At 43.2% G+C, this 14,554-nt stretch overlaps 1 protein-coding gene across 3 annotated transcripts in view; it reads right to left on the reverse strand.

Moving 5' to 3' along the window:
• Positions 1-293: 293 nt before the first annotated feature.
• LOC115472456 (ubiquitin-conjugating enzyme E2 E1-like) overlaps positions 294-14,554 on the reverse strand; it is a 172,095-nt gene continuing 157,834 nt past the window's right edge. For all 3 annotated transcript variants that reach the window (XM_030206752.1, XM_030206748.1, XM_030206757.1), the window contains exon 6: positions 294-1,436. In XM_030206752.1, the coding sequence (XP_030062612.1) occupies positions 1,339-1,436 (98 nt within the window). In that variant the 3' untranslated portion in view covers positions 294-1,338. The remainder of the gene's footprint in view (positions 1,437-14,554) is intronic.

Raw genomic sequence — 14,554 nt, forward strand, 5'->3', positions numbered from 1 at the left:
CATTCTATTGCTTGCTTGTAAAAGGCTTCCATAAATACCTTGTATTCTTCATTCATAAATTATACTTAATCTCCCAATCCGCCTTAAAAACTAGACTAGAACTGTTATCTAAAAACATATTCTAGATTTATTACGATATTAGTGTCCTTTTAGATACCTAAGAACTCCTAGCATGAATATTCAATAAAAATGCATACACAGCATATTTTGTGATTACATTTTCCCCAGTGCCTTTAAAGCTGTGTAGAGAGTCATTATGTGAGGAACCCTGTCAACTTGATTCAACCATTTTATGAGGTTGATATTGACCATTTATTTGGGAACAGGAAAGGTCATATTGGTTAATTAGCATTTTGTGTGTAAAAATGCATTACGTAGAAATTTATCCAAATCTAATTAGTAAGACAGCCCTTCTATAACACTGACAGACTAAGACTGAGGAAAGCTTAAAGTATCAGCAAAGCAGTTATAAGGAAACTTCACTGTCACAGCTGCCAGTTACTTTCATTGAAAATCCACAGGAACAAAAAAGGGAAATGTTACAAAAGCTCTTAGCAAACTAGCAAAGCAAGTTACAAGGCTCTAGTAGTTTTTGTTTTACTTTTTGTTTTTTTGTTTTTTTATTAGCACAGTAACAAATGCAGACTTAAGCAGCCCACAACACAGACCCAGTCCACTGAGTGACTCCTATTCACGCCTTTACAGTTAAACGACTTAAGGTATTTTACTACAGGTGCCCAGAAAGTTCAATTAAAACCTTTAATCTTCGTAAGAAAGCTGTGTGGGTTCTAAAATAAAATGTTACTAATTCTTGCCTCCCACACAATGCCAGGTATCCACTTCTCTATATTACTTGGATGACAGAATTGAAAAATGTATTATTGTTATAAATAATACTCTCTTCAAAGGGAAATCTATCCCCCCCCCTTTTTTTTTTTTTACAAAAACATAATAATTGTGATGCCCTGGAAAGACTATACATAAAATGCCAAATTATCTTATGTATTTGTACAAAATTAACTTTTTATCTTTTACATACTGCAAATAACAATCATAAAATAAAAGAAAACCCAAGAATTTACAGTCTTCACTGTATCATTTGAGCTAATACTGTAGAACCAATGTCTGTGTTTGAATATGCTACTATCAATTATGTTTAGTGTAGCAAGATACCTTAAGTTACAACAACAAAATTTCAGCAAATAAAAGACTAAATAAAATCTGTTATAGAAATACCCTACTCTTTACCAGCTCCCACCTCCCCAACCCCTTCAAATTCACAAGCAGCTCTCTATCACAGACAAAAACAGAAACCACAATAGTATTAGAGAATCCCATTTATGTAGCGTATCTCTTGGTCCACTGTCTGGCCATTCTGTCATGCTCTGCTCTGTTGGTCATATATTGAGTGGCAATACTTCCAACCAGGGGATCAGCTGAAAAGGGAATGAAAGCAAGTAAAATACCTAGTATCATAGTAAATACTGACGTATAAAAAAAACACAATCAAAATCTGTAAACTGGCTATGCAGACTCTCTCTCTTGGATTAAGACTACTATCACTGTCATCTGTGGGGAAAGAATTTCTGAGCCAACTCTGTTCAAGTACAGATTTCAATACGATAATACAAGGATGAGAAAACATTAGTGAAGATGAAAACGAAGTTAAACAACAGCTATACAAACACAAGGTGGTAAATAAATCCTAAATAAATAAACAAAAACTGTGTTGAGAGGCTTTTGAAAATACTGGCAACAAGCACTGAGTGCAAAGAGAGCCAATTCATTGACACTAGAGTCACAGAAAGTGGACAGTTGCTCGCATTTGTACTAGGGGTGAGGAGGAAAAAATATTTTGTTTACTTTAGTTTCTCGCTTCTATTTTTTTTTGTAAAATGCTCAGTATATCTCCATAATTTAAGTCCAGTAGCAAGCATCCCGTGGATGGCGAAGGTTCTCAAATTTACTGTGCATATACAATTTTCAGACTTATCTGCATCTTCATACTTGCATTGCTCACAACATGGGTTTTGTTCATTGCACAGTACAGAGACTAAGCTGATTACGTTAGTCACTGAAGTAGTATTTAGCTACAGGGAAAATATTATACTTCTACAATTTGATATATCTGCAGCATTTGATGCTGTAGATCATGAATTATTGTTGTACAGATTGAGTGAGATTGGATTGTGGGCTCAGGCTTCTTAAAATATAGAACATACACAGTTGTTAAGAACAGACAACGATCTTCTAGTTGGTCGCGCCTATCACCACAATTGTTTCATGTTTTTCTAAGTTCTCTTGGGAAATATCTAGACCTTGAGCTACACAGATGGTATTTTTATACTCTATCCAGGCTTAAATACTTTAGAAGATACTATACAGAGTGTATGTTTGACTGTTGCTGTGGTAGACTGGGCAAAAGCTAATTTTTTGAAACTGAATACTCAAAAAAACTACACTTATGGTTTGGTGATTAACAACAAGCCTCAATAGCTAATACAGTCACCCTTAAATTTGAAGACAAATCAAGGGGAATTAATTTAGACTCCAATTTAACATCAGATAAATGTTTTAGTCAAAAGATTTTTCTGTGCATTACATCGATTTAGATCTATTAGACTTTAAGTCCTACTAATTTTAGAATTATTGCACAGGTGGTTTTACTTCCTCATTCAGATTATTGTAATTCTTTGTATTGTTCTCTTACTTTGAAGCACAGAAAGAGGCTTCAAAACACTGCAGCTCGACTGCTTTTGGGGGAAATACTCTGCAGTTACCCCAATATTAAATGAATTACATTGGTTAAAGATTGAAAGTCAAATTTATTTTAAACTTGCCTGTTTGGTTTTTAAGAGCTTATTTGGGCTGAACTCAGGTAAAATTAGTCAGCTTTTGATTATTTCAAGCAGTAGATCTTGTTCAAGAAGCAAGAAATTAAGGTTAATTGTAAACTTACTAGATGTTCTATTGATTTCTAAAGCAAGAGGTTTTGGAATAGTATACCCAGGGCCAGATTAACACTATATTGGGCCCTAGGGAAACATACAGTGGCGTTCCTAGCCTGGATGGCACCCGGGGCGGATCGACGATGTGCCCCCCCCCCCCCCCAGTGAATGACCCCCCCCCTGGGTGCACACCGCTGGGGGGGGGGGGGGTGCCGCAGCGCGCGCCTGCTCCGAGTTCGCTAACTTCGCTCGTTCGCTGCAGCTCCCTCTGCCCGGAACAGGGGACCCCATCCCCCACCATTTCACCTCTCCATTAGTAGCAGGGAAAAGTGCAGAGCCTAGCTGTGGGTACGACAGCAGTAATAGTTTGTGAGTGAGCATAGGGACTATGCAAGTACATGATTTGAAAGGAGAGGCTTAATGGGTACAGAAGAGGGCTGCCAAGTTACCCAGTTCTAGGAGGGAAATTCTGAGCCAGTCCCGGATTTCTGCAACCCTATCCTGGTACATTATGGGACCCAAAGTGCTGATTTCAACTGATATCGGACTACAAAAAAGAACACTGACTTGGGATACAAGTTCAAAAACAGGACTGAAGCTGGGAAACTTGGCAGCTCTGCAGAGGTGGGCTCAACATCAGGGAAGCTGGGCAAGTCATATTCACTTTCTATTGCCTCTGATGCAAATCAGAGATTCCAAGGATGGACTGCCTGAAAGAGTGAGATTTAGGGCAATGGGTCCAAGATATAAATTTACAATGTTTTACTTGCCAAAAAAGGTTCACAAATGGGAAAAGCAAATACAATATTTTAGCTTTTTAAATTTTTTAATGCGTCTGCTGAAAGAATATAGGCAGCGTGGAGGCAGTATTAGAACAGTGTTCAAAGGAACTTGCAAAAGTAATTTAATAGTTGACAGGGTAAATTCCATGGGTTGAAAACGTCCCTTAATTTAGTATATGCACTGGTACATTTGTACCAGTGAACTTCCCCAATCCAGCTCAGATTTTCAAAGGGAAGCTTCATTTCTATGAGACTATCTTCACCAGATACACAGATACATTTACAGGTACATGACATGCACTTTCTACCTCTTTTCTACTACTGTCCTGCTGCTCATGTGCTCATTTAGGCAGTGCCCCCACCTTCCACCAGGTCTGCCCATCATCATGTAAAATTCTGGCATTTGCTGCCTGTTCTTTTCCTCTGCAGACAGCATACTCTTCACACTTTCTCCTCTTTTGCAACAATATCTCCCTCCCCAAGAACTCTCCAAAGACCCTGTGCAGAGCTCAGCTTCCTTCACAGCCCCTGCAGCTCAGCCCCTCCCTTCCTATGACTACTAGAGCCTGGATTCTATCACAGCCTCTGAACTGGAAAGGGGGAGCACTGGAGAGCTGTCATGGGCTAAACTCTGAACAATATCCACACATTTAGCCATCCTTCTGGCTTTGAGATAGGCTATGTACAAATGTTTACAAAAAATCCAGACAGTTGGCAATCCTAGCCTCCTGAGTTCTGAGCACATCTGAGAAGGCCCCCTAAACCTTTGAGCCCGAGGCACATGCATAGTTTGCCTACTGCTTAATCCGGCTCTGAGTATACCAGTTAATCTGTGTCAGATTAATTTGAATTTTTTTTTAGGAAGGCTTTTGAAAACTGTTTTCTAACAGAGTTTGTAATTTCCTCTTTGGATAGAAATTATGTGTTTTGGATAGAAATTGTGTCTTTTATAGATTTTAATGTATAGATTATGTAAATTCCTTCTAAATGCTGACGCTTCTTTATTGTAATCTGCTTTGTAACATGCATTAAAGGCGGAATAGAAGTATACAAATTCAATACATACAATATCCAGCGGATTGTGACGATATACCATTCAGGCTTTGGGCTGGACATGCCAGATGGGCTCCTAACCAGTGGCATTGGTACAATTAAGCTAAGTCTCTTCTCAGCATTAAAGGAATAGACTAAAGAAAAAGTTTGGGGAATATTTGGATGGTATCCAGGTTCCTTCCCTTTGTCTCCCACTTTTCCCCTTGTGGAGTCCTGGGGTTGAGATGCCTGTGAAGAACGAACAACTTGTTGGTAATTTCCAGCAGGAATATCAGCTAAAACAGATGTCCTTTCATAACGTTTCTCTGAGCAGCAATAGAGGCACAAATACTTATGCATACAGGGCTGACTCAGACTCAGGCTTGGTGGCACTCTCGGTCTCAATGGAGGTGAACCCTAATAGAGTTGGTCCTGAGACCTGACAAGTGTAGAAGGTATTCAAGCAGTTTTTGTGTAGGACAGGAGAAAGGATCTAGGGCCCTGCCCTCACACCAGATGGCAAACCTCTTCCACTTGAAATTATTTGAACTTTTAATGGAATCTTTTATGGAAGCAAGCAGGACTCGAGAAACAAGTCATGCTGTTGGAATCAACTACTACTTTCTCAACATTCAAGTAGTGAGAGCCATGGTCTGGCGGTTGGGATACAGAAGTGATCCTTCATTCTAGGTGATGAAGGTCAGAAAGCAGTCCATGGATCTCTAGAGGCTAGCTCCAGAAGTAAAGGGAACCACATCTGCCTCGGTCAATATGGGGCGATGAGGATCATGGCCCCTCTGTCACTTTTGAATTCAGAATTTGAGTTCAGAAAAGTTTAGTTTTCGCTATAAGAAGTACAAGAGATGTGGAAGGATACAAATTCGGAAGAGACTTTCCCCAGTGAAAAAAATAAGGTACTCAAAGCTAGTCTGTAATCTCAGTCTGGAGCAGAACTGAGGGACTTTGTTGTTCAGATTAGTGGCAAAGAGATCCACTGAGGGACTGCCCCACTTTTGAAAGATCTTCCAGGCTATGCCCATACTGAGGGACCACTTGTGAGGTTGAATTACCCTGGCTCACTGAGTGAGTGCCCTGCTCTTTGACAATCTTCCAGACTATGCCCATATTGAGGGACACTCATGAGGCTGCATAATCCTGGCTCAGTCTTGTCTGCAGACTATTGCATTTCCTGGCCAGATAAACAGTAGCTTCCTGTGTTTAATGTCCAAGCCCACAGACTGAGTACCTCCTGACACAGCAGGTATGAACCTGTACCTCTCTGCTGATGACGCAGTACATAGTAACCTGGCTGTCTGTTTGAATGAGAATAATGTGGTGCATCAGCCAATCTCTGAAAGCCTTTAGAGAGTTTCACACTACTAGTAAGCTCTAGGAGGTTTATGTGTTAACTTTGTCTCCTGAGAGGACCATTGACTACCCCTGCTACCCCAGCCGGCCTATTAAGATAAGTAAAGCGCACCCACCATTGTTAGCTAAATAAGCATGTTGGAAAACTATTGTAGTGTGCAGAAACAGTGGGAGGGGGATGGTGAGTCGGTGATTATAAATATACACAGATATGCTAAGATTCACCGTGAAGGGTGATGTGAAGCTGGTTGTGTAAAATATGAGACTCCTCCTCCACGAGTAAAAATTGGCAAGAGTATATTATTGCACACCACAGTAGTAGATATTACCTTGAGTAGTGTCTCCATCCATTTTTTTGTTTTGATATTCTCAATTTATGTGGTGGAGATTGCCACGTTAGTTTGACAGTATTTGTAGAATAAGCAGCATAAAATGTATTGTACTTTTTTGGGTTCTTGCCAGGTATGTGTGACCTGGATTGGCCACTGTTAAAACAGGATGCTGGGCTTGATGGACCTTCGGTCTGTCCCAGCATGGCAATAATTACATACTTATCTTTATCATGGGGAGTAAGGTGCTTAGGGAAACCATCCTGAATTTTTATTTAGTCAAATACTTGTTCAGGGCTCTTAAGTCTAGGATGGGACAATATCCTCTCCTGTACAGTAGCTGTCTAATGGTTAGTGTACTGGGCTGAGAACCTGAGTTCAATTCCCACTGTGGCTCCTTGTGACCCTGGGCAAGTCACTTAACCCTCTATTGTCCCAGGTACAAAAAGTTAAATTGTGACCCACTAGTGAGAGAGAAATTACCTGTATACAATAAACGTAAAACTGCTTTGGTCATACCTCAGAAAGGTGGTATACCTGTCCCATGACACTGTCCTTCGTGGGGACCAGGAAGTACTTGGAGTAAAACCTCTTCCCTTTTTCCCTTGGTGGAACAGGCTTGACCGCATTGGTCTTTAAAAGGGAAGAGAGCTCATGAGAAAGCAGTTCCTGGTGCTGAGAACTTAACTCTGATGCTCTTGATGGGCAATTTGGAAGGAGTGTTTGCCAAAGGAGGGTGTAATTGATTTGGATTATTTTGAAGACCTACTGGTTTGAGGTTACAAGGGGTCTCCTTTCTTTGAAAACTTTAGCTTCCCTCTAACTGGTAGGTTGCCTGGGATAGTCACTTTTACTGTGGCTATGCTCTCATGGAACCAGCCAAAAGCTTGCCTCTTGCTTTGACTGGGAAGCTAACGGGGACTTCTGAGCCTTCTGCTGGCTTGGGTGGGAGCGAAAGCTTAGTCTATCGGGAAGGACAAGAGGTAGGAGGGCTCCCTTGCACCTGAATACCTTTCGGAGTAGGCTGGGAAAGCAATATCAGCATGGTTTTATTTATAATTTCAAAATTAACTATTGATCAAAAAACACATAAAGCAACATTTTTTTTTATCAGTACATGAAACAAATATAAGTAACAAAAAAATACCTTCCTTAGATCACCATAATAAGAGAGGGGAAGAGGAAATAGCAATTAAAGGGGAAAAAGAAAACAGTCAAATAATAAGGCATTAATATTTATCAGGATTTATTTACTGCCTTTTTGAAGGAATTCACTCAAGGCGGTGTACAGTAAGAATATCACCAATCCCACATACAAACCACAATTTCCAACTTAGATCTTCCTCATATCTAGGAACAAACGCAGTTGATTAGGAAGAAAAAATAAATTTGTCTCTCCAAGTCTTACAACACATTTACAAGGATATGACAAGAGGAAATTAACTCAAATCCTATATCAGCATTTCTTTTTTTTTTTTTTAAAGAATTCAGTGACCTCCTCCACCTTGTCGCCAAAAAGGTTATCAACCTGGCAAAGGATGTCTGCCAGCTGCTCCTTAATTGCTGGTTCTAGGTCAGAAGCATGCAGCCAGGTGAGTGTGCATTCCTATACCCATGGCAGAGGCCCTGGATGCCACACTGAACGTGCTCAGACCATACACTTTCAACACTCCTGCTGCTTTCCTACTAATTGGCGAAGATCTGCAGCCTTCAAAGATGGCAGAGTTTCTGCAAGTTTTGCCACACTGTTTACCAAGGACTTCAAGTACCTGCTCATGAAGAGCTGGTAAGAATACTAGGACTAGGGGACATTTGATGAAGCTACAAAGCAGTAAATTTAATACAAATCAGAGAAAAAATTTCTTCGCTCAACGTGTAATTAGCTGCATTGAGCCTGCCATGAGTGGGAAAACGCGGGGTACAAATGTAACAAAAAATAAAAAAAATAATTAAACTCTGGAATTCGTTGCCACAGAATATGGTAAAGGCGGTTAGATTAGCGGGGTTTTAAAAAGGTCTGGACCGCTTCCTAAAGGAAAAGTCCATAGACCATTATTAAATTGACTTGGGGAAAATCCACTGCTTATTTCTGGGATAAGCAGTATAAAATGTATTGAACTTTTTCGGGATCTTGCCATGTATTTGTGACCTGGATTGACCACTGTTGGAAACAGGATGCTGGGCTTGATGGACCTTTGGTCTGTCCCAGTGTGGCAATACTTATGTGGGAGGCTAGCACATCATTCTGAAACACTTTCCTCCCAAAAGAATCCAGAGTCTGAGCACCTCTCCCAGAAGGCACAGAGGAGCAAGACATAGAGCTCTTGGCTTTTGAGAGTGGATTTGATGAACAGAATGGTGTGGCAGCTGTAGCTTCTCAAATCCAGGAGCCTTCTGGACTATGCAGAAGACTTTGATCCCAGCATCCTGGGTTCGATTTCCACTGCAGCTCCTTGTGACCTTGGGCAAGTCACTTAACCCTCCATTGCCTCAGGTAAAAAAAACCAAGACTGTGAGCCTTCTAGTACCTGCTTATAATTGGGATTGTAAGCCACATTGAACCTGAACTCTGTTTGGGATAATGCAGGATGCAAATATCATAATAAATAAAATAATTTTTTTAAAAAAGGGAGAGGGATTCTCCATTCAAGTAATAGTCCCATTTTAGAGGTTGCTACCCCTCTTTTCCAATCAGAAAGTATTTCTGGTAAACGTTTGTCTCCCTTCCCCTATTCACCTTTTACAATTGTATTGCCTGCCATCATTAACTGTAGATGTTTGGGATTCTTATCTTTAAAACTTAGCAAATGCCACAGTTAAATATCCAAACGGCTTGATCCTTGAAAATTTCAACATTCATGTAATTTTCTTCATCCTAAAGTGACCCATTTTATTTTGTTTTTATCTGACCTTAACCTACAACAATATATAAAGTTTATGACTCATCAAGTTGAGAACGTAGGAGGATACACTGTCCATACCTGTTGGCCATAAGGCTTGCATGAAACTGAGGCATATGAACCAAAATCTGACTGCAACATAACCATCCTGTCATGGATTCCTTCGTGCACTGAACTTGGTACCCTGACAGCATACAATCATAAGCTGTCCGTGAGAAAGAATTGTTTGCAGTTTCCTCCTTCTGTGATAAGTTTTGGGGAAGAGAGTTTCACAGAGCTAAAGAGCTGAGGTAATCCTTGTTAGCCACCCTGTACCAGTCAACATAAAAGAGTAGCCATACTGGGTCAGACTAATGGTCCATCTAGCCCAGTATCCTGTTTCCAACAGTGGCCAAGCCAGGTCAGAAGCACCTGGCAGAAACCCGAATTATGGCAACATTCCATGCTACCAATCCCAGGACAAGCAATTGCTTCCCGTCATGAAACGCCTAGCCACCCACCTGGGGTTACCCCAGGGCCACTCAGAGGGTCTATCCCCAGCACAGCTCAGGTCCGCCTGCACCTGCCACTTGTGCTCTACACTAGCACCCCCTCCTCCCACCAACTGGGTCACAACTACCTCTGGGGGGGTGTCCCGTACTCAAATTATCCCCAGCAATTTCTTTTTTTTTTAAATTGAACGTTTTATTGAAAATCAACAAACATACATCATAGTTCAGCATATCAGCCATCCCTCAAACCTACCCCCCCCCCTCTTGATATCGCCTAAGTGCAACATAATTCTCCCCTCTTCCTCTCATATACAACAACTTGTTAAAGCTTTAACCATCAACAGAGCCTCCAGGTTCTCCCTCAGGAAGTTTGCTTAATCGCCATACCCTATATTTATCCAATATCTTATGAAAAGTGTTCAACTGTCCATTCTTGATGGCCATCAATTCTGCCATATGGTGAAGGTAATCTAGTTTCTTGAGATAGACAGATATAGAGAGAAGCGAAGAGCTCTTCCATGCTACGGCCAAAGTCAAGTGGGCTGCTGTAAACAATTGTATAGCCCAGCAATAGTAACATAGTAACATAGATGACGGCAGAAAAAGACCTGTACGGTACATCCAATCTGCCCAACAAGATAAACTCATATGTGCTACTTTATATATATACCTGAACTTGATTTATCTGCCATTTTCAGGGCTCAGATCGTAGAAGTCTGCCCAGCACTAGCCCCGCCTCCCACCACTGGCTCTGCCACCCAATCTCTGCTAAGCTTCTGAGGATCCATTCCTTCTGAACAGGATTCCTTTATGTTTATCCCACGCATTTTTGAATTCTGTTACCATTTTTATCTCCACCACCTCCTGCGGGAGGGCATTCCAAGTATCCACCACTCTCTCCGTGAAAAAATACTTCCTGACATTTTTCTTGAGTCTGCCCCCCCTTCAATCTCATTTCATGTCCTCTAGTTCTACCGTCTTCCCATCTCCAGAAAAGGTATTCAGTTTTTATACTAATAGGTCTGTGGTGCAACAAGCAATGTTCTGCTCGTAGGGGATATGACACCCCAAGTACCTGCTGTGTCAAAAGGTTAATATCCTGCCAATATTTTTGCACAGCAGGACACGTCCACCATATATTTTACTTATCTCGACATCCTACATTGTCTCCAACATAATCCCATTCCTGCTTGATACATATGAAACAATCATTGTGGGGTATAATACCATCTATATAACATTGTAAGACCGTTTTCTATTAGTGTGCTACTAAGAGAGGATTTAAGCAAATATTTAAAACCCATCTCTCACTTCTTTTTCTCTATTACCTTCCCCCAATTTTTTTTCCAATGTTGCATATAGGGAGCTATGGGTGAATAAAGTAGCTATGGGTGAATAAAAGTAAAGCCTGATATATCTGTGACACACATCCCTTACCCCTCCCCCTTCTAATTGCTCTTTCTAAAAGTGTTTCTGGCAAGTTTAAGTTCCTCCTTAGTTTTACATATTATATAATCACTTAGCCTATAATGAAAATTATGGTATGATGGGATACCATATTCCCCTTGTAGGGCAGTATATGAATGTAGCACACTCTCCTCCCATATTTGTCCTAAAGTAGCTAATCCCTTTACCTCCCATTGTTTATAGACTCTCTCCTTCCTTCCTGCTTGGAAGCCCAAGGTATATCAAATCACCGTGTGGAGAAAATATGATCTAGTGGGAAACCATATGTCAAATATGGAACGGGCCCTCTACCCCCAAGGGTATTCACTCTCAATGGTACCAGGTTTATCCATTTCTGCTCCATTTGGACCCATATCCTCTCTGAGTTAGTTACCCATTCCGCCAAAATACGAAGCTGTGAAGCCTGATAATATACCCAAAAATCTGGGACTGCCACACAGCGAATGCTACATACCTGTAGAAGGTATTCTCCGAGGACAGCAGGCTGATTGTTCTCACTGATGGGTGACGTCCACGGCAGCCCCTCCAATCGGAATCTTCACTAGCAAAAGCCTTTGCTAGCCCTCGCGCGCCGATGCGCACCGCGCATGCGCGGCCGTCTTCCCGCCCGAAACCGGCTTGTGCCGGCCAGTCTCATATGTAGCAAGACAAGAGAAGGGAAGACACAACTCCAAAGGGGAGGTGGGCGGGTTTGTGAGAACAATCAGCCTGCTGTCCTCGGAGAATACCTTCTACAGGTATGTAGCATTCGCTTTCTCCGAGGACAAGCAGGCTGCTTGTTCTCACTGATGGGGTATCCCTAGCCCCCAGGCTCACTCAAAACAACAACCATGGTCAATTGGGCCTCGCAACGGCGAGGACATAACTGAGATTGACCTAAAAAATTTACCAACTAACTGAGAGTGCAGCCTGGAACAGAACAAACAGGGCCCTCAGGGGGTGGAGTTGGATCCTAAAGCCCAAACAGGTTCTGAAGAACTGACTGCCCGAACCGACTGTCGCGTCGGGTATCCTGCTGCAGGCAGTAATGGGATGTGAATGTGTGGACAGATGACCACGTCGCAGCTTTGCAAATTTCTTCAATAGAGGCTGACTTCAAGTGGGATACCGACGCTGCCATGGCTCTAACATTATGAGCCGTGACATGACCCCTCAAGAGCCAGCCCAGCCTGGGCGTAAGTGAAGGAAATGCAATCTGCTAGCCAATTGGATATGGTGCGTTTCCCCACAGCCACTCCCCTCCTATTGGGATCAAAAGAAACAAACAATTGGGCGGACTGTCTGTTGGGCTGTGTCCGCTCCAGATAGAAGGCCAATGCACTCTTGCAGTCCAATGTGTGCAGCTGACGTTCAGCAGGGCAGGAATGAGGACGGGGAAAGAATGTTGGCAAGACAATTGACTGGTTCAGATGGAACTCCGACACTACCTTCGGCAAGAACTTAGGGTGAGTGCGGAGGACTACTCTGTTATGATGAAATTTAGTGTAAGGGGCCTGGGCTACCAGGGCCTGAAGCTCACTGACTCTACGAGCTGAAGTAACTGCCACCAAGAAAATGACCTTCCAGGTCAAGTACTTCAGATGGCAGGAATCCAGTGGCTCAAAAGGAGGTTTCATCAGCTGGGTGAGAACGACATTGAGATCCCATGACACTGTAGGAGGCTTGACAGGGGGCTTTGACAAAAGCAAACCTCTCATGAAGCGAACAACTAAAGGCTGTCCTGAGATCGGCTTACCTTCCACACGGTAATGGTATGCACTGATTGCACTAAGGTGAACCCTTACGGAGTTGGTCTTGAGACCAGACTCAGACAAGTGCAGAAGGTATTCAAGCAGGGTCTGTGTAGGACAAGATCGAGGATCTAGGGCCTTGCTGTCACACCAGACAGCAAACCTCCTCCATAGAAAGAAGTAACTCCACTTAGTGGAATCTTTCCTGGAAGCAAGCAAGATACGGGAGACACCCTCTGACAGACCCAAAGAGGCAAAGTCTACGCTCTCAACATCCAGGCCGTGAGAGCCAGGGACCGGAGGTTGGGATGCAGAAGCGCCTCTTCGTCCTGCGTGATGAGGGTCGGAAAACACTCCAATCTCCATGGTTCTTCGGAGGACAACTCCAGAAGAAGAGGGAACCAGATCTGACGCGGCCAAAAAGGAGCAATCAGAATCATGGTGCCTCGGTCTTGCTTGAGTTTCAACAAAGTCTTCCCCACCAGAGGTATGGGAGGATAAGCATACAGCAGACCCTCCCCCCAGTCCAGGAGGAAGGCATCCGATGCCAGTCTGCCGTGGGCCTGAAGCCTGGAACAGAACTGAGGGACTTTGTGGTTGGCTCGAGATGCGAAAAGATCTACCAAGGGGGTGCCCCACACCTGGAAGATCTGTCGCACTACACGGGAATTGAGCGACCACTCGTGAGGTTGCATAATCCTGCTCAACCTGTCGGCCAGACTGTTGTTTATGCCTGCCAGATATGTGGCTTGGAGCACCATGCCGTGACAGCGAGCCCAGAGCCACATGCTGACGGCTTCCTGACACAGGGGGCGAGATCCGGTTGCCCCCCTGCTTGTTGACGTAGTACATGGCAACCTGGTTGTCTGTCTGAATTTGGATAATTGGTGGGACAGCCGATCTCTGAAAGCCTTCAGAGCGTTCCAGATCGCTCGTAACTCCAGAAGATTGATCTGCAGATCGCGTTCCTGGAGGGACCAGCTTCCTTGGGTGTGAAGCCCCTCGACATGAGCTCCCCACCCCAGGAGAGACGCATCCGTGGTCAGCACTTTTTGTGGCTGAGGAATTTGGAAGGGACGTCCCAGAGTCAGATTGGACCAAATCGTCCACCAATACAGGGATTCGAGAAAACTCGTGGACAGGTGGATTACGTCTTCTAGATCCCCAGCAGCCTGAAACCACTGGGAAGCTAGGGTCCATTGAGCAGATCTCATGTGAAGGCGGGCCATGGGAGTCACATGAACTGTGGAGGCCATGTGGCCTAGCAATCTCAACATCTGCCGAGCTGTGATCTGCTGGGACGCTCGCACCCGCGAGACGAGGGACAACAAGTTGTTGGCTCTCGTCTCTGGGAGATAGGCGCGAGCCGTCCGAGAATCCAGCAGAGCTCCTATGAATTCGAGTCTCTGCACTGGGAGAAGATGGGACTTTGGATAATTTATCACAAACCCCAGTAGCTCCAGGAGGCGAATAGTCATCTGCATGGACTGCAGGGCTCCTGCCTCGG

This window comes from Microcaecilia unicolor, chromosome 1, assembly GCF_901765095.1.
Source record: "Microcaecilia unicolor chromosome 1, aMicUni1.1, whole genome shotgun sequence".
In the NCBI taxonomy this organism is placed as follows: Eukaryota; Metazoa; Chordata; class Amphibia; order Gymnophiona; family Siphonopidae; genus Microcaecilia; species Microcaecilia unicolor.